Here is a 20359-nt window from a genome sequence, read left to right as displayed (position 1 = left end):
GTAAGATAGTGAGGGGTACACAGTTTGATGGCCCTCATTGAAGTGGGTACCCATCGTATCTGCTCTGGTTCTCATCTAGTAAGTCTAGTTATCGTTCCACTTTCCAACAGCTGCCTCTATAATTGAAAAACAATTTTTTTGTTAATTAGTTACAGGCTCTGCCAGACACTGTGGAAAATAAGATGAGTGAAATCCAGACCCTCTGTAAAGGAGGTTACACGATGCTCTAGTACCTCAGATGCTGGCCGTAATGGCCAGACCTGTTTTAATCCCCTCTGCAGCTTAGGTGGAGGATACCCTCCAGACACTGCCTCTCTGGACTCTTAGATCTAGGGTGTGTCACTCACAGTGTCTGGGAGTTATACGGAACTGAGTCACTCTTGGTGCCCAGAGAGTAGACAGGGAGACACTACGACATAATACAATCTAGAGGGTAATGACCACTGGGAATGCTTGGTACCCTTTGACAACGGTCTTGTGCCCTAATGTAATTGTTTATCATCTGTCTCTCTCACAAGACTGCAGGCTCCATGAGGACACAGTCTTTGTTTGCCTTGTTCACTACTGAGAGGGTCACTTGGTAAATATTTATTAAAGGAATAAATCAGTGACAAGTTTTATAGAGGCTATTGCTTATTTTGTGAAATACTTTTTGTCTCAAAGAATGACAGTAAATGGCACCAAAGAAATCATCACACACTTGTTCTCTATGGTCTGTCCCTCTGATAAATAAAAGCAGAAGAGGGGATAGAAAGTTTGTCTCTTCTTCCTCTCTAGGATTCAGCCCTAATGGAAGCTGAGGGGCCCCAACACGGAGCGGCGACCCCCATTCCTGCCAGAGTGGAATTCAGTACTGTCCTGGCAGCTCCCATGAGAAGCAGGCAGACCCCTGCCTTGGGGCCTGAAGCTGAAGAGGGCGCGGACCCACCCTATCAGTGGGCGGAGAGACACGGACTCTTGGAGACCCAGCAGAGACATGCAAGGGATGTGAATGACTGTGCAACTGCCAGCATGACCTCTTTTCCCGTCGAAGCCTCTGCAGATGTGGAGACCGACCAGGAAAGCCTGATGGCTGGGGCCTGTGACACCCCAGAGCATCAGGAGGCAGGGCCCCAGTGCCCAGCGGATAGACAGGCAAGGCCGCCAGCTCCCCCGGAGCTCTGGGCCTGCCCCAGCCAGGGTGAATATCTAGACAGGGCCTCAATAGCCGGTGAACTGGGTAGCAGCGTGGAGGTGGAATCTAAACCAGAGCTCCCTTCTTTGATATTGGAAACCGGACAAGCCGAAGGAGAGGAGGGAACTTCCCCAGACACCTCTGCCCAGACCCGATGTGGGCCTTGCTGTGACGAGCACCCTGCGGAGACCAACCAGCCGCAGGACTCGGAAAGTGGACCTACCAGACGGGAAAGTCCAGAGGGAGAAGGGGCCGTGTGTCTCCAGACGGCCGAGGAGCTGGAGGGACGGGGACTTCAGGGGGAGGGAACTCTGCGGGAGGATGTTTGCTCTGATGGGCTTTCGGGGGAGCAGATGGGAGAGCAGGTTAGCAGAACAGAGGAAGAACAGAGACAAAAACGGCAGCAGATTCAAGACGATGTGATGCTCGCAGAGCAAGGAGAAGGCAAGGGCTATAGTGGGGAACTGGGAGGTCTGAGTTCTGGTGGGCGGGACTGGAGGGCTCACGGCCACAGGGATCTAGAACAAGGGGAACAGGAGAGCGGGGAGTTGACGGAGCCAGAGGAGAGTAACGGGGATGCCCAGTATGAGGAGAATGAAAGCTTAGTGGGGAAATCAGGGAAAGTGGCTGGAAAGCAAGAAGATCAGGGTCTACAGGGGAAAGCGATGCCAGTAGAGGGGCAGGAGGAGAAGGCAGGGTCAAGCGAGGACGTGGGCAGTGGGCGTGGGGACACCCTGGGGGCAGGGGGAGAAGAGAGGCCTACAGAGGAAGGAGGAGAGCGTGATGCTCCTGCCACACTGGCGCTGGTAGCCCCTGAGGTCTCTTCTCCCCGTGACTTGTTTCCAGATGCCTGTTGTCCCACAGCCAGGATCCCCGGGACCCAGACAGAGCCTCGGGCTGAGGAGCCGTCCCCTGCACCTCTGACTCCTACCCTGGAGCTAGTAGGACGGTCCCAGCAGCTCACTTCTTTACCTCATTCCTTTCCTGCCGCGGAGTCGCCTGACCAAGAAACAGCTCAGTGCAACCCGCGAGTGGGCTCTGAGCTGGGGGAGGGGACAGCATCCAACCGGGGAGAGGAGGGGGTCTCTGTGACCCCTCCAAGGACAGCAGCGTCAGCCCCTCCCAGCCCTCCTGAAGTCTCCCCCGGCATGACTGCCTCATCCTCTGCGGGCCCCCAAGTCGCCTTCCCCAGGAGGGAGCCCTGGGTTGCTGCATGTTCTCCAGAAACCTCCGGAGCCTCTCGACCCACCGACAGCCCATCTCCCTGTGGGGCTTCTGAGAGCCCTGCAGCTGCCCTCCACGGCCTCCCCTCAGCAGGCCAGGCCAGCCCTCAGGGTCCCCCAGGCAACCGCACCGGGGCGGCCCAGCACCGGAGGGGCTACTCCTTCCCGGGCTCTCACGGGACAGAACCGACTCGGGACCTGGCGGGAGTATCACTCTCCTTCTCCCACTCAGAGTTGCCCCAGAGACCCCCCAAAGCTGCCATCTATGGCTCTGTGATCCCAAGAAGGGCCAGGAAAGGCGGAAGGGACTGTACCATCATTCCGGGATCCTCGAGTTCGCTACCCGCTCCAGGGCAGGACTCTCAAGGATTGACCTCAAACCCAGCAAGGCCCGGCAGCCCCCAAAGCAGCCAGCCGTGGGCCTCCACACACCCCTCGGCGTTTGCCCCAGGATCTCCTGCCCATGGCCCTTCCCCGCCCACTGTCTCCGTAGATGAGGGGACCCGTGAGCCTCCACCCCCTCCTGCCCCAGAGAAGAGGCGCGTCCGCTCTACGGTGGAGGGAGACGGCCCTCGCTCTGCCGTGGTCCCCACGCAGAGACGGTATAGCCATCCTCCGCTGGCCCTAGGTGTAGGGCTGCACGGCCACCCCAAAGGCCCACTGCCCCGAGTTCCTGACCCCCTTGTGGCAAGGCAGCACCGACACCTGCCCTCTACCCCGGACACCCCCGACCATACTCAGACCTCTTTCTCTCCCAGGCAAAGATACAACAAGCCATTACCCCCAACTCCCGATTTGTCTCAGCCACACCCTTCTCCTGTTTCTTCTTTGAGGAGCTCCAGGATCTACAGGCCTCTCCCCCCTCTCCCCGCTCCTCTCCCCCCTCTCCCCGCTCCTCTCCCTGTCGTGAACCCTCCTACTGAACCACCACCGTTACCCCCAAAGTCCAGGGAGAGGAGCAGGCTCACCCAGGGGGGACTCGGAGATTCAGGGGGTCAGGCCAGGACCAGGCCAGTTTGTCAAGAGCGGACCATCTCCACTCCCCATTCTGCGGGACGTGTCTCCTGGCCTCCGGCCACGGGCAGATCGACAGACTCTTCGTCTCCCGCCAGTAGGAGTAAGAGTGAAGTGACCCCTGGCATGGCTTTCAGTAACATGACAGCTCTTGTAAGTCCCCCTTTCCTGACCGCCCCCTGGACTCTGGAGGTCCAGGGACCCACCTCGGAAGAGCCTGACGTCCCTGCCAGAAGATCTTTCAGAAGGACCTTCCCCCAGGAAGGAGCCAATGGCCTGAGGAGGTCGGATCTAGGCCGAACAAGGCAGCCAGAGAAGCCCAGCCATCCCCATCTGGAGAAGGCGTCCAGCTGGCCTCACAGACGGGACTCAGGGAGACCAGCAGAGGGCAGCAGGGGACAGGTGGGGGTCCCTAGTGAGGGGTCGAGTAAGCACAAGGACTGGCACCGGCAGGGCCTGCGCAGACCCTCCATCCTACCCGAGGGCCCTAAAGGTGAGTGAGGGGCAAGGACCGCGGTGACATTCGTGTCAGGCTGAGCTCTCTCCAGCCCTTCCTTCCTCATCCGCCTCCTGTCCCCCAGCCTCCTGCTGGTTTCGCTCACCCACCTACACAGCCCCAATGCAGGGGAAAGTCCTTGAGACCCTCTCTGAGCTCACGGTGGTGCCCTTTCTTCTCCTTCCCCTCTGTCTCCATCCATCACCCAACCATGGGGTGCTTTTATTGTGTATCTCTTTTCCCCAAGATTGTTCTGAACCTCCCCCCGCCCCACTCCGCCTCTACTTTCCAGTTACAAAGACCTGCTTGATGTCCTTCCAGTAGAAGAGAAGGCATCTTCTACTTGTCCAGTTCATGTTCTGACATGAGGGATGGGGACAGACCTGGTACTATTGTCCTCAAATGCTTTCGACTTCGGCACTGTCCTCTCTCACAGGTTCCCAGTTGAGCCCTTTTACCCACCTACCACCCCCCACGCCCCACACCGATGCCTGCATCTCCCACTCTAGATCTTATGTTCTTTGGCTCTCTCTGAATGCCCCTTCTGAAGTCCCAGTTACTTTACCCATTTCCATTTTCCGACACAGGAGGTCCAGCCGTGGAAAAATCCCCTAGCCTTTCAGATGCCATTGTTTTTCGGTGAGTCACCCTCTGTCCTAATGGATACAGTTTTACTCTTTTTTCTTAGGCTACTGAGATTTTCATTAGTTGACAAAGGTTCTGGGACCCTGTCTTTTCCAGGGTTAAGGAGGGGAAGAGACAGACCCCAGGTTTCCAGGGTGTAGGGAGACTTTTTATCTATCTGCTTCCGTCAACTGAGTCCAACTCTCCCATCCCTATATAGGCCACTCGGCCCCATGAACTGAACCCCACCCCCGTAAAAAAAGCTTGACATCCAAAGAAGCTTCAAACTACCCAAAAGTGGGTCAGGCTACAACTTGCCTCTCCAGGGGGTTTGGCCCTGACGTTCAGTGGTTAGAGACTGTCTTATCTGTAGTCACCTGGGGCTTCTCCGTGTCTGAAGGCCAGCAAGCACCACGGAGCCCTTCTTGACTCCACAGGGAGAAGAAGCCAAAGGAGGTGATGGGGGGCTTTTCAAGACGTTGCTCCAAGCTCATCAATTCCTGTGAGTAATTGAAACAGAACTGCGGACCCACACGAGTGTTCTGCCCAAGACTGGAGAGGGGTTCCTGGCCATCAGCCGTGGGGCGGGGATATCTGTAGGGAGAGAGGGATGCCGGGAGAGCCAGAAGCAGCTCGGTGGCTTCTGTTTGTGCACCTCAACTCCGCAGCTCCCTAATTCTGTCCCTCTCCCATGCTGCTTCACCCCTGTAGCTCAGCTGCTTTACCAGGAGTACAGCGATGTGTTTCTGAACAAGGAGATCCAGAGCCAGCAGCGGCTGGACAGCTTGACAGAGGCACCGGGGCCCGCCTCCCCCCGGCAGCCCCGAAAGGCCTTGGTGTCCTCGGAGTCCTACCTGAAACGCCTCTCCATGGCCTCCAGTGGCTCCCTCTGGCAGGAAATCCCCGTGGTGCGCAATAGCACTGTGCTGCTCTCCATGACCCACGAAGACCAAAAACTCCAGGAGGTACCTAGCAGGGCAAGGTGGGGCAGGGGAAGAGGCCACAGGAGGGGAAGCAAAGTGCTCACGTCCTTATCTCCTACTCGCCTCCACCACCATGAGCGGGCTGTCCTGACCACATACTCACCACACACACGTGCACCCCGTGACAGTGCGTCATCCCCATTGAATTGCTTTCTGAATGTCACCGCTCTCCCTCCTCTCTACCTCCTCATGCCATTGTTCATTAACTCCTCCCTGTTATTGGTTTGAGCTCGTACAAAGTGACCATGCCCCTGAATTTGTTGGGAGGAGTGTGGAGTTAATCTAGTTAATCTAGTTAGTCTAGCTTCAGGCTAGACTAAAATTTCCTTCTTCAACCAGGGTTTCAGTCTACACTAAAGTTTTCCTCTTCAACCAAGGAGCATGCAGGGGCTTTTTGTTGGGTCCCTTGAAGAGTGGCCCTTGCAGCTGTCCTGTGATTTTGGTCTTCTAGAGGCTTTTGAATGACCATCAGTCTCTGCTTGGTCCTCGCTTCCAATAGCAAGACCATAGGAAAGGCTGTTGGTCTGATGTTAAGTTACTACCATTAATGTGTTTTACGTGGAGAGCTTATCTTAATAATCAATCTAAAATATGGGTTAAAACCTTTCTTCCTGGGAAGACAGTATGGCACGATGGAAAGGCATTATGGAACAATGTTTAAGTATTTATTTTAGGTTCTGGCTTAAATAACCTGGATGTGAAGCCCACTTTAATATTTGCTAGCTATTTAACTTTGGCCAAATTACTTGATCTTTCTAAGTTTCTGTTTCCTCATTTGTAAAACTGGGTTGCAAAGAGCTACTGGGAGAATCAAAAAAAAGGTAAGTTCCTGTTCACAGCAGTACTATTTATAATAGCCAAGACATGGAAGCAACCTAACTGTCCATCAACAGATGAATGGCTAAAGAAGATGTGGTATATGCATACAAATAGACTCACCGACATAGAAAACAAATTTATGGTTACCTGGGGTGGGAGAGAGGATAAATTAGGAGCTCGTGATTAACAGATGCACACTACTATATATAAAATAGATAAACAACAAGGACCTACTGTATAGTACAGGGAACTATATTCAATATCTTGTAATAACCTATAATGGAAAAGAATCCGTAAAAGAATATATATATATGTGTGTGTATGCGTATATATGTGTATATACCTGTATGTGCATGTATATATATATATGTACAACTGAATCACTGCTGTACACTTGAAATGCTGTAAATCAACTACACTTCAATTAAAAAAATATTTTAAAAAAGATAAGTTCCTAGTACATAGTAATCAATCAAAAAATGTCTACCACTTTATTTTTTTTTTTTTACTGAAGTATAGTTGATTTACAATATTATATTAGTTTCAGATGTGCAACATAGTGGTTCAATATTTTTGGATTTTTTATTTAAAGTTATTATAAAATAATGGCTATATTTCCTTGTACTGTACAGTATATCCTGGTTACTTATTTATTTTATACATAGTAGTTTGTACCTCTTAATCCCATACCCCTATCTTGCCTCTCCCCTCTTCTCTGTCCCCACTGGTGACCCTAGTTTGTTCTTATCTCTGCGAGTCTGTTTCTGTTTTGTTATATACATTTGTTTGTTTTATTTTTAGATTCCACATACAAGTGATAACATAGAATATTTGTCTTTCTCTTTCTGACTTATTTCACTAAGCATAATACTCTCTAGGTCCATCCATGTTGTTGAAAATGGCATAATTTCATTATTTTTGTGGCCAAGTAGTATTCCAGTGTGTGTATATATATATATACCACATCTTCTTTATCCATTCCTCTGTTGATGGACGCTTAGGTTGCTTCAATATCTTGGCTCTTGTAAATAATGCTTCAATATCTTGGCTCTCGTAAATAATGCTGGTATGAACGTTGGGGTGCATGAGTCTTTTTGAATTAGTGTTTTCATTTTCTTTGATATATACCCAGGGGTGGAATTCCCGAATCATATGGTAGTTCTATTTTTATTTTTTTGAGGAACTGCCATACTGTTTTCCATGGTGACTACACTAATTTATAATCCTACCAATGGTGTACTAGGGTTCCCTTTTCTTTCTCCACATCCTTGCCAGTATTTGTTATTTGTAGACCTTTGATGATAGCCATTTTGCCAGGTGTGAGGTGATATCTTATTATAGTTTTGATTTCCATGTCTCTGATGATTAGCAATGTTGAACATTTTTTCATGTGCCTGTTTGCTATCTGTATATCTTCTTTGGAAAAATGTCTATTCAGTTCTTCTGTCCATTTTTTAATCAGGTTGTTTGCTTTTTTGATATTGACTTTTATGAGCTGTTTATATACTTTAGGTATTAAACCGTTATCAGTCATATCATTTGCAATAGGTTGTCTTTTTGTCAGTGGTTTCTTTTGCTATGCAAAAACTTTTAAGTTTAATTAAGTCCCATTTTTAAAAGTTTTGCCTTTATTTATTTTGCCTTAGGAGACAGATCAAAAAAAATACTGCTACAAATTATGTCAAAGAGTGTTCTGCCTATGTTTTCTAGGAGTTTTATGGTTTCTGGTCTTACATTTAGGCCTTTAAGTCATTTTGAGTTGATATTTAATGCAATCCCTGTCAAAATACCCATTATAGTTTTCATAGAACTAGAACAAATAACCCTAACATTTATACAGAACCACAAAAGACCCCAAATTGCAAAGGAATCTTGAGGAAAAAAAACAAAGCTGGAGGTATCATGCTCCCTGATTTCAGACTATACTATGAAGTTACACTAATCAAAATGGTATGGTATTGGCACAAAAACAGACACATAGATCAATGTAACAGAGTAGAGAGCCCAGAAATAAATGCACAAACTTATGGTCCATTAATCTATGACACAGGAGGAAAGCATATACAATGGAGAAAAGATAGTCTCTTCATAAGTGTGGGAAAACTGGACAGCTACTTGTAAAATAATGAGATTAGAACATTTCCTAACACTGTATACAAAACATTTGCTACTTTAATTTCAAATCAGGCTGACCTGGGTTTAAATCCTGGATCACCATTTACTAGCTGTGTAACATTAAGCAAGGTATATAACTTCACTAAATCTCAGTTTACTCATCTAAAAATCAAGGATAATAATGACTACTTTTCAGGGTTGCTGTGTGGTTTAAATGAAACAACACCTATTTAGCTTTTAGCATGGTATCTGGTATATAGTTTGATACACACATTAGTGCCATATCCTCCCTCTTTCAGAAGTGGGAAGGAGTAAAATTTTGGCCGTAAGGACTTATGGATAAACAGTGCTTTTACCAAGCCAAACAGATATACATTTTTAGGTTTTTTGAAGCTCACACTTGGGGGCCTTGTGCTGACCTCAACGTTTAAAGCATATGGAAGATATTTAGAAAATCACTGGTCTGCCCATATTTATGGACCAAACAGTGGGCAGATGATTTGAACCCTAGCTCTCTTTCACCAACTCCAGAATTCAAGGAAGTCCACCAGGGCTCCTAGGCCAGCCCTGGTCTCACATTTCTGAGAAGAAAAGCCTCTATACTTATACACATATGTGCCTTTCCTGAATGAGCGCTTCTGGGAGAAAGTACTTTCACTGACTCCATTTCTTTTGACTGTCACAACATCTTTGTGAGGAGAGGGTCACTATATCTATACAGATAAGAAAACTGAGGTTCAGAGAGGGTACCTGAGCCACCCAAAGTGATACACTCAGCGAATGTCAGAGCCAGGACGCAAATGAACCTTCAGTGTCCTGGTTCAGTGTTGTCGTGTGTGAGCGGCCTCCAGCCATGTCATTAGTTATCCAAGTCACCACCACGGTGTGTGTGTGTGTGTTCTTTCTCTTTCCTGTCCATGCATCTGTCTTGAAGCTGCATACTTGAATGAAGAATAGAGAATAGGGCTGTGAGTCATGGTGTCTCCTGCTGGAACTTCCCAATAACTGGGCTGTTTCCATTAAACCACAATTGCGCCATCTCCTTCTCAAACATCCTGCTTCCTTCCATTGCTCCTCAAACCTCAGATTACCTTCATCCCCTAAATCTGTTCCTCTTCCAGAGTTCTCTAGTTCAGTAAGGAACTCTGTCATTCACCCAGCTAAACTCAAAAACTGAGGCATTAGCTTTGACTCTTCCTGTTCTTTCAGCCCCTGTTTCTAGCAAATAAACAAGCCCTTCCAAATCTCTCTCCTATATAATTATGAAATTGGCTTACCTCTCCCCATCCCCATGGCTATTTAGATTTTCATCTCTCCTCTGGAATTACTATGGCGCTTCCCTAACATGGCTCTCTTGCCCCCCTCTAATCTTTTCTTCATACTGTGCTCAGAAATATCTTTATACAATAGGAAACAAATTAGATCAAGTTAGTCCCATACATAAAGCCTCTTTTCATTTCCCCACTGTCTTACGTCTAAGCTATTTTACCTTCTTTACATAATCCTCCAGACCTCCTCTCTGCCTCTCCAGCCTCATCTCCGGCCACTACTTTGGTAGCCTTGGTTCCAAGGATACTCAGTTTATTTGAGTTTCTTGAAAGCATCTTTTTCTCTTCCACCTTTGAGGGTTTGCACATGTTTTTCCCTCAGCTTCAAAGGTTCTTTCTCTCTCCTCCCTGATATCAGGTTGGACTCTGGTGTTGACTGTGAGCTCTAAAAGGATCTGTCTTGTTAACCGCTCTACCCCTGAAATACTACACAGTGGCTAACATACGCCAGGGATTCAATGTTTTTAATTAGTCTTCCTCCTCCCTAACCTCCTAGGCCAAATTTGAGCTGATTGTGTCAGAGGCGTCCTACCTGCGCAGTCTACATATAGCCGTGGATCATTTCCAACATTCAGAGCAGCTCCGGGCCACCCTTTCCAACCAGGATCATCAATGGCTCTTCTCTCGTTTACAGGATGTGCGTGACGTCAGCACCATGTGAGCTTCCTCTTCTCCCAAATACCACTCACTCAGCCTCACTCTCTTTAGTCTGTAAACCTCTCATTGGCTTTTTCCTTTTTCAGAACCCTCTCATTGCTCCCTCCATGATTCCCAGCGGCTACAGGGATAGAGAGAGCAAAGAGAGGAGAATGTGGGTGGGTGGTTGGGAATAGTAATGGGTAAACGAATGAGAAATGCTTCCTGGGTTGAGGTTTTGCATGTGCTGTGGGCATGCAGAGCATTGGAGATGACGTGGGAAACATCTGAAGATCAGAAAACCAGAACAGGATGAAAAGAAGAACAAGAAATGGGATATTAGGACCAGAGAGTTAGATCAGGGGCAAATGAGCGGCAGCCTTGGAGAGAACTCTAGTGCATGGCAAGCAACACAGAGCTAAGGACAGTCAGTAGAAGTTATTGACTAATGGAGGGAAGAAGTAACAAGCTCAAGCTATAGCAGGGGTCAGCCGACTCCTCACTTGAGACCCACAAGTCTGATGAGACTTGTTTTAATCCTGTACAGGTTCCTTTCAGACCTGGAAGAGAACTTTGAGGGCAACATCTTCACCTTCCAAGTGTGTGATGTGGTTCTGAGCCATGCCCCCAACTTCCGCCGGGTCTACCTGCCTTATGTCACCAACCAGACCTACCAGGAGCGCACCTTCCAAAGCCTGCTGTGAGACCTGATCCCCATCCCGTCCCCACGTGGGCCCTGCAGTGACCTTGCACCAGACCCCCAATACCCAGCCCAGAGGGCTACCCCGAGAGCACACGTTCTTGTGCCTGCTCTGTGATCTCAAGCCCACCCCGCTTCCAGATCAGACGCCCTCAGCCATCACATCTGGGGCTCCTGTACATTGGACCCCACCATTCTTTCCCAACCTACAGGCGTTCCACCGAGCCCCCACTCCCCACGCCTTCACTGTGTCCCCCAATACTCGCCAACCCCTCCTCACCCAAGGCTCCCTGCCCACACAGGAGTAGCAACAGCAGTTTCCGAGAGGTCCTGGAGAAGCTGGAGAGTGACCCCATCTGCCAACGCCTTTCCCTCAAGTCCTTTCTCATTCTGCCCTTCCAGCGCATCACCCGTCTCAAGCTACTGCTCCAGGTAGAGCAGATCCCACCTCAGCCCACCCCCTTAATCCAAAGGACGATCCTTTCTCCTGCCACTCTCCCACCCGCTGTGGACAGTGTGAGCGGCCCCCCTTAATCCAAAGGACGGTCCTTTCTCCTGCCACTCTCCCACCCGCTGTGGACAGTGTGAGTGGTCTCCCGTATCACCACCCCCACTCTCCTTTCTCAGAAATATTTGCTGCTAAACTTTTGTTCCTGAACTTCTCCATTCACCCACCCTCAATCGCCTCTTCCTGTTTGCCCATCCCTTCTTTCCATCTGGCTCCCGCCTACGGTTTGTTCTGTAGAACATTCTGAAGAGAACACAGCCTGGCTCCTCGGAGGAAGCAGAGGCCACAAAGGCACACCACGCCCTGGAGGAGGTAGGCAGCTACCAACCCCTACTCGGACCCCGGGATTGTCCTTCACAGAGAACTCTTCCCCTGCCCCGACCCATGACTCCAGAAAGTACAGGCCCCTCAGCTACCTCACTGCACCCGCCAAACCTCCAAGCATTCACACCCCACAGCCTCAAGGACACTCCATGCCAAGGGACTATGCTCTCCTGCCACAATCCCCAGATTAAATCTTACTTTCACGCAGCCCAGGAATGTCCTGTCAGGTCTCTACAAAGTATACCGTAGTCCTAGAGCTTCAGCGTCTGCTGTATTGGCTCCCTTCCAGGCTGGTGCAAAGACTAAAGCCAATCACAACCAGTTTCCAGATTTCTTGCAGGGGACACAAAACCAAAGCCTCTAACAGGGATCTCTTCCTCTCTCTTCACCCTGCTGAACACGCAGCTGATCCGAGACTGCAATAATAACGTCCAGCGGATGCGACGGACGGAGGAGCTGATCTACCTGAGCCAGAAGATCGAGTTTGAGTGCAGAGTAAGTTAGTCCCTTGGGTCCCCACCCTGCCGGGAAGCAGATCCCACAGGTCACCTTCTATCACAGAACCATCTTGCTCACGGTATCCCAGCCTCTAACCTGATCTCTGCACACCTTCTGTTCTGCCCTGTTTCTGGGATGCCCAAATGCCTACTTTGGTCTCCACGCTATATTGTTAAGTGCGAAAGGGGAGATGCAGCCCTATGTGTGTTATATAGTATCTTACCTTTGGTGAAAAAGTAGGGTAGCAATCTGTGTATGCATTTGCTTGTGTACACGGAAAGAAACTCTGGAAAGGTACATAAGATATAAAGGACAGTGGTTACCTGAGGGGGAGAGGGTGCCTTTGGGAACTGGGCAGATGAGAGAGAACTTATCAATGTAAGCCTTTATAAAGATACATTTGTGGTACTTGAATTATTCAATATTTTATTACGTCTCCATCTAGTCTAACCAAAGCAGTATAAAATTGAATCCAAATATAGAGCCAAAATCTCTCATCCAAATACAAATTTAAAATAGACACTCCACATTCAAATTTCAACTCAGAACAGATACCATCCTTACCTCCCAAGAAGAGAGGGAAAATCCCTTAACTACATATTAATCATTGTTCAATACCCTTATCACTACCCAAACTCCAGCTCTAGGCAGACCCCACCGGTTCTCTTTATTCTCATCCCCACATCTGATTCCGACTGCTTCTCTCCTGTCTCTGGTTATCATCGTAGAAAGAACGGATGTCAGAACCACCCTCAACTTTTAACGTCGAAGAGACATATCATACTGTTCTCTGCTTTGTTTGTTCACATGCCCCAGTCGGGTTCTCCCATCTCTTCTTCAGTTCCAGCTTCCAGGGCTGAGCTTTCTCGTGTAGTCACTCTCCTGGGATGGACCATAGGCACCTTCCGTTTGCCTGAGCTGGGGACGTGGGAGCCACGCCGCAGTAGACAGTGGTCGTTAGACGGTTCCGAGAGAAACAGAGTTTAAGTGGATGGGTCATGAGCAAGGAGGAAGATGTGAAAGAGACGATTGCCAGGGGCGGGACTTATGAGGAAGAGGCATGGTGAGGGGGGCAGGCCCGGGAGAAAGCCTCGTGCTTGTCCCGTCTGTGACACCGTCTTCTTTCTCTTCCCTGCTCTGTAGATATTCCCGCTCATTTCACAGTCACGCTGGCTGGTGAAGAGCGGGGAGCTGACGGCCCTGGAGTTCAGCGTCTCCCCAGGGCTGCGGAGGAAGCTGAGCGCACGCCCAGTCCACCTGCACCTCTTCAATGACTGTCTGCTGCTGTCTCGGCCCCGAGAGTCAGTGACTGGAATGGGAGGCCAGAGCACAAGGGGGAAATGGGAGGAGGCGGGAGGGAAGCACTAAAGGGACAGGGAAGGGTCATGTGCCTATAGAGGAACACTTCTCAGTGTCATCCCGTGGAGGCCAGGTCATGACCCAGAGAGGAGGAAAATGGTCCAGAGCAAAAAAAGGGGATCCCACCGAATTATATCCCGAGATCGCCTGGCAGGACCTGGACCATGTTATAGACACAGAGCAAAAGGCAGCAAATTAGCTTATCCCATTTTCAGATCAGTCCGTTTGTGCTTTCTTTGGGCTGGGCTCAGCCTACTAGCCTAGCATCGATACTTAGCCACTTCTCTTGTCCTGAGGGCCTTAGAAACTTTATATTGGCTCTGTTTCTTCATCTCTTTGAAGCGGTAAAGCATCCATTGCACTGGATATGTGCTTTGCCAAGCCATTGACAAATCTCTTCTGGGAGCAAGTTGACACCATCTTATGGTTTTTATGAGAATTCGCAGGCTGCGGATGCTAAGGCCAGGGATTTTGAATTGGCAAAAGATATGAGGGTGGAGGAAGCATGATAACCCTAGAGTCGGGCTGAAAAGCCTTGTACTTTGCAGGGGTAGCCGTTTCCTGGTATTTGACCACGCTCCCTTCTCCTCCGTCCGAGGGGAAAAGTGTGAAATGAAGCTGCATGGACCTCACAAAAACCTCTTCCGACTCTTCCTGCGGGACAACGCACAGGGCTCCCAGGCTGAGTTCCTCTTCCGCACCGAGACTCAGTGAGATGGGGCTGGGCAGGGGAGCCGGGGGGAAGGGAGGGAGGACAGCCTGGCAAGGAAGTGGGACCAAGGCAGAAAATGTGTCCAGAAAACAGCCACAGTACCGCTTAGTCCATTCTGGACTGGGGAGCATCTATAGAGCGTCCTGAACCCAAACTTCTAGAGCTAATAAATGACTTACAGGAGACTGGGTGGGAGAGGGTGTAAAGTCGCTGTCACTACCAAGGCTTAGCGTCTATTATGCTAAGAAGGGCAAAGTCTGTGTAATTGGATTACTGACGTCCACAGTTGAATGTGTATAAGCCAGACATTCCTCAGTGCCCAAGGCTGGTGGGGCATAGATGTGAATAAGGCATGAAAAAGGTAAGCACTCGGGGGCCTTCAGCTTTCTTTGCTCCCACCTTCCAACCCAGTCCTCTGCTGAGCAGAAATCCATAGCGTTGAGAATTTTGATTTGCTCATCTTTTTAATATTAATAATAATAAAATACATTCACACATATAAACACTGTGAAGAGTATTAAAAATAATACCTATAAAATCTGGTACACAGTATCTACCTTAATGAACAATTGTAGCTATTATTGCTGTTATAAAAGATATAAGAAATCTCTTCTTTAAAAAGTTTGACAAGATACTTAGTGGTATGAACATCCTTATGTTGTAGACACTTTGCATTTTTGTCCCTTAGAAGACACGTCAGGGTGGGATCAATAATACCTGCCCTCGGGCTTCCCTGGTGGCGCAGTGGTTGAGAGTCCGCCTGCCGATGCAGGGGACGCGGGTTCGTGCCCCGGTCTGGGAAGATCCCACATGCCGCGGAGCGGCTGGGCCCGTGAGCCATGGCCGCTGAGCCTGCGCGTCCGGAGCTTGTGCTTCGCAACGGGAGAGGCCACAGCAGTGAGAGGCCCGCATACCACATGCACAAAAAACAAAAAACTAAAAAAAATCTGCCCTCACTTATGGAACAGAGGGGCTGGTACAGGTGCAAAACGTCACCTAAGTCAAGTAATCAGATACAGACTCATGTTCTTTGTGTAGCACTTCGGGCAGCATCTTCCTGGAACGGTAATAGTGTCAGCTCTCAATTACTCCAGGATGTTTGGAAGCAGAGGTGAAGGTAATACAAAAACCTTCAGATAATTACAAAATTAGGCTTGGATTATATTACATGACCAAAACAATAGTAGATATATCTCCCTGATCTAATCATGATTACAGAATAATTTTCATCTCTGAGATATTTGATTGAAGGAAGGTAGGCAGAAGAGTGTCAAAAAGTATGCAAAGTGATAGCGGGAATCTCAACTGAGATGAACATTTTGCTTAGTACACTTCCCAAAATGGAAAATCTACATGTGCATAATTGACAGTTGACTTTATGCCCCTACTTGAAAGATACGAGATGCCATTAAGAAGATAAGCTTGGAAAGAGAGGGGGAAAGATAAAGGATGATAAGACACATGAACATATAGTTCATGATCCTGTCAAATTTCCATCCAAGGGGAGTCCCATTGACTTTTGTCCTGGATATCACTGAACTAGACAACTTTTTGAACTAGACAAGTCTTTCCCACGGTCCCTTCCCTTCCCTATCATTGGCCCCTGTCCTATACCCGCCCCCCCCCCCCACCAGAGCTGCAGTTGAAGCAATGACCCTGCTTTGTTTTCTAGAAGTGAAAAACTTCGCTGGATCTCAGCCTTGGCCATGCCAAGAGAGGAGTTGGACCTTCTGGAGTGTTATGGTGAGTGAAGGTCTAAGAGGGAAAGAAAAATGGTGGGGTCAGAAGTCTCCTTTAGATGCAGGAGTTTAGGACGCTGGGTAGTAACTCAGGGAGGCTTCTGTTTATTACTTTTGTCCAGAATTTCAGAGTGGAGGGCTGGTCACTGGAACTTAAACACCTGGGATGCATCTGCTTAAAGTTCTCATCACCATGGCAGTGCCTCCTCCCCAGCACCATACATTCCTTGCCTTGGGCAATAGTTTGCTCTTTTAAAATATCTGTAGATTAGATAGATATTTAGATTTTACTGACTTGAAGTTCTTGGGGAAATAGGGGGAGAGAGTCCATCTGGAGTAGGGGTTGGGGAGGATAGCAACACAGTAGATTTGTCCCGACCACAACCCCTCCTGTACAGGATGACCTGAGACACTGCCCTCACCCCAGGCTTCCAGGTACTCATGGGCAACCACAGGCACACACATTAGGAAGTGTCTGCATTCATGCTAAGAATGGACTTCTCAGTCTCATGTAAGCCCCACAGTTGTCGTCCAGCAAGGATTCTCTAATTCATATCCAAGAGGAACTGAATTCAAAGGAACACTGAGCCTTTAGTGACTCAAAAGAACAAACAAATACAAGGAACTTTGTAAAAGGAAGTAGGAGAACCAGGCTGTAAACGGAGTTCTGCTCAGTGTTCAATCCGTCTGCTGGGCTTCAGTTCCCCAGTAGGTAAGGAAGGCAAGATAATTCTTCCTCCTTTACTGTGATCTTGTGAATGGCATATATGGATAAGCTCTGGAAATACAAGTACAGATAACAGTGCAGTGTTCTGTTTATTTTCTAAGAGAGCCAGTGCCATGTGGTAGAGCAGAAAGCCATAAACCCATGTACGATAGAAGGCTGTGGGTCAGGCGTACTCTGGGGCATTTTATTTGGAGCTTCAAAACTGTGGAAATTTCTCCTCGCTCACGAAGATATAGACATACAAAAAATCCAGAATTTCCTTGATCAACTCAGTCATTTATAGATGAGGAAGGGTGTTCAGTGCCTTGCTTAGATCATACCTCGAACCCCACTGGATAAGTCTCTTCTAGTCCCACATCTTGTACCATGAAGAGAATGAAGAATGAGTCACAGACTCAGAATTTGCAAATTAGTTGGAGAGACAGAACACAAACATGAAACAATTAGGTGAAAGATAAATGGATTGCCATAGACAGTTTTTTTTTGGTTTTTGTTTTTGTTTTTGCGGTATGCGGGCCTCTCATGGCTGTGGCCTCTCCCGTTGAGGAGCACAGGCCCCGGACGCGCAGGCTCAGCGGCCATGGCTCACGGGCCCAGCCGCTCCGCGGCATGTGGGATCTTCCCGGACCGGGTCACGAACCCGTGTCCCCTGCATCGGCAGGCGGACTCTCAACCACTGCGCCACCAGGGAAGCCCGACAGTCAGTTTTAAAGGAGTTTAGAATCCATTGAGGACAATCAGGGAAGGTTTCAGTGGGAAGATGGGTCTTTAGCAGAATATCAGTTATTTGTAATAATGAGTCACTAAAAGGTGGTCACACCTATTTCTCCATCTTTGCTGGAGAAATAGAATTTTTGATTCATTTCAAGTCCGGCATTTCTATTTCCTTATCAACCATTTTGTTCCCTGGTAGAAGATGAAGACTTTTCCAATTGTCTTTCTTGTGTGTAACTTTCAACAGCCCAAACTTTCTCTCTCCCAAGTCCTCCCAAGCTCCCCCTGCAAGTCCTTTCTCATGTTCTAGTTGCCTACCTTTCCTAACCTCTGTCACACTCTTCTCTTCCAAAGAGTCCCCACAAGTACAGTGCCTTCGAGCCTACAAACCCCGAGAGAATGATGAGTTGGCACTAGAGAAGGCAGACGTGGTGATGGTGACTCAGCAAAGCAGTGATGGTAAGAGGGAGAATCCATGCGGAGCAGGCTGGGCATTGAAGGTGGGACACTATGGGTGGATGTCTTCATTTCCTAAGGCTGCTCTAACAAAATAGTACAAGTTGGGTGGCTTAAAACAATGGAAATGTATTCTCTCATAGTTCTGGAGACTAGACGTCCAAAACCAAAGCGTGGGCAGGGCCACGCTCCCTCTGAAGACCCTAGGGGAAGGTCCTTCCTTGCTTCTTCCAGCTTCCGGTGGCCCCAGCTTCCCTGGCTTGTGGCAGCGTCACTCCGAGCTCTCTCTCTTCCTTCTGTGTGTGTGTGTGTGTATGTGTCCAAATTTCCTTCTTTTCATAAAGATACCAATTATATTGGATTAATGGCACACTTTACTCAAGTATGGCCTCATCTTAACGTTACCAGTTACATCTGCAACAACCTTATTCCCAAATAAGACCACATTCTGAGTTACTTGGGCTTAGAACTTCAGCATGTATTTGGGGAGAATACAATGCAACGGGTAAGAGTGGAGAAGGCTCAGGAACAGGCAGCTGTGGACTGTGCCAGACCTACAGCAGCCAGGGTGAGTGCACGGGGCGGCTGGATTTCCCAGGCTGCGGCCTCTCCAGTCCTATCAGCCTTACAGTTCAGAAGAATTTCTGGGAAGGAGGTCTGGGGGAAATTACTGTGGGTCTTTTCCAGGTAATTCTTCTTCCCACCCACCCTGTGCCCATAGGCTGGCTGGAGGGCGTGAGACTCTCCGATGGGGAGCAAGGCTGGTTCCCTGTACAGCAAGTGGAGTTCATTTCCAACCCAGAGGTCCGTGCACGGAACCTGAAGGAAGCCCACCGAGTCAAGACTGCCAAACTACAGCTGGTGGAACAGCAGACCTAGCTGTTTTCTGGGAGGAATCCCCTGAGCTTAAGGACAAGATGTTCCTGCACAGGGCTGGCCCCAGAATCTGGCCACAGAGGCCTTCTGTGCACCAGGAACTAGACCTTCTGAAACCCAAGGACGACACCGAGCTGCCAGTCGCTAGTCCCAGGCCTCCATTTTTTGTGCTTTGTGCTTGGTGGGGGGATTTTCAGGGACTTTGCACTGGACTCTGGGAACCTTTTCTCATAGGAAAAGGGACCAATGGGGCCTAAGCCAAGGAACTTTACTTCTACTACCCTGCAGTCCTTAAACGTTCTCTGCTTCCAGAGTACCAATTCCAGTGACCAGAGTTTCCATCACGGCCGTGTGTTAAAGAGAATCTGACCTCAGCCCACTGGAGGGAGCTGTTTAAGGGGGATGAACACATCAGTTGGGAGGGTTAACCTGGTGACCTTTTAAGATATCTTCCAACCCTAGAGACATCCCATAATTGTCAGGGCGAGGTCAGTGCCTGCGTCTCTGGGATCCATTGGTGGCTGTGTGAGGGCGATCCTCTCTCACTCTAATAAACTTGGCACTTCTCCGAGTGTTTTGTCCCCAGACCCTGGAACAAGGTTCAAAACGTGGAATCCTATGAGGATTCCAGGCTATTTGATTTAGGTGTCATGAAGGACCACGGTGGTACCTGGGTTATGGTAGTAGTCGACTCTCTTTGACTCCTCAGAGTTTGGGCACTTTTTCTGCTTGTTATGGCCTCAGAGGTTGTATAAGGAATTAAAATGAGTTGATGGGTGATGAATACCCCATTCAAACCTTCTTTTTTACTGAACCCACAAGTTAAGGTCTAAGCTAGTTTAGGTGGATTTGGAAATCCTACTCTGACCATTCATGAGTTTATATTTTGACTTGAGTTATTGTGAAGGTATCATTACCTCTGTTTCATCCTCTTTGTGAGAAGCAGCATGGGGTAGAATCCTAGAATCCTAGATTCTAGGAAAGAGTCTGAGAATCCAAGTCACGAGACCTAAACTCCAGTCACCGCCCGGCCACGATGCAGCTTGTCCACGTCTCAGTTTCCTTCAATGTAAAATTCAAGATCGAACCCATTAGCCTCCAGACTCCCATCCAACTCTATGACGTATGATTCTGTGTCTCCCCTCAGGTTGCCTTTCTCAGTTGAAGAACATCACCCTTTACCTTTTTTTCTCATATTGAGCCCTCATACAGCAGTGGTAGCATCATCTTTTAAGTGGGCTCACTGTGGTTCTTCCCTGGACATTCCACGACTCTGGTTTATCTTTAGGGGGCCTTGAAAGTAGCATGGCATTGCAGCTTTGTACAAAGGTAAG

At 48.6% G+C, this 20359-nt stretch overlaps 1 protein-coding gene across 2 annotated transcripts; it reads left to right on the top strand.

Annotated features, from left to right (window-relative positions):
* Positions 1-777: 777 nt before the first annotated feature.
* ARHGEF5 (Rho guanine nucleotide exchange factor 5) lies at positions 778-19736 on the top strand. Of its 2 annotated transcripts, none has more exons than XM_030854094.3 (14): positions 778-3904; positions 4495-4546; positions 4969-5033; positions 5243-5496; positions 10273-10433; positions 10960-11112; positions 11415-11544; positions 11858-11932; positions 12350-12439; positions 13586-13743; positions 14350-14511; positions 16186-16256; positions 18048-18152; positions 18871-19736. In XM_030854094.3, exons 1-14 carry the CDS (start codon positions 790-792, stop codon positions 19026-19028), a joined length of 4749 nt encoding a protein of 1582 aa, XP_030709954.1. In that variant the 5' UTR covers positions 778-789; the 3' UTR covers positions 19029-19736. The 2 variants fall into 2 exon arrangements, with proteins under 2 accessions (XP_030709954.1, XP_060160980.1); XM_060304997.2 differs by having other exon boundaries at positions 790-3899; positions 4484-4546.
* The last annotated feature ends 623 nt before the right edge of the window (positions 19737-20359 follow it).

This window comes from Globicephala melas, chromosome 9 (assembly GCF_963455315.2).
Source record: "Globicephala melas chromosome 9, mGloMel1.2, whole genome shotgun sequence".
NCBI lineage: Eukaryota > Metazoa > Chordata > Mammalia > Artiodactyla > Delphinidae > Globicephala > Globicephala melas.
Note: the sequence above shows the minus strand (reverse complement) of the source record. Positions and strands in the feature narration are given on the sequence as shown.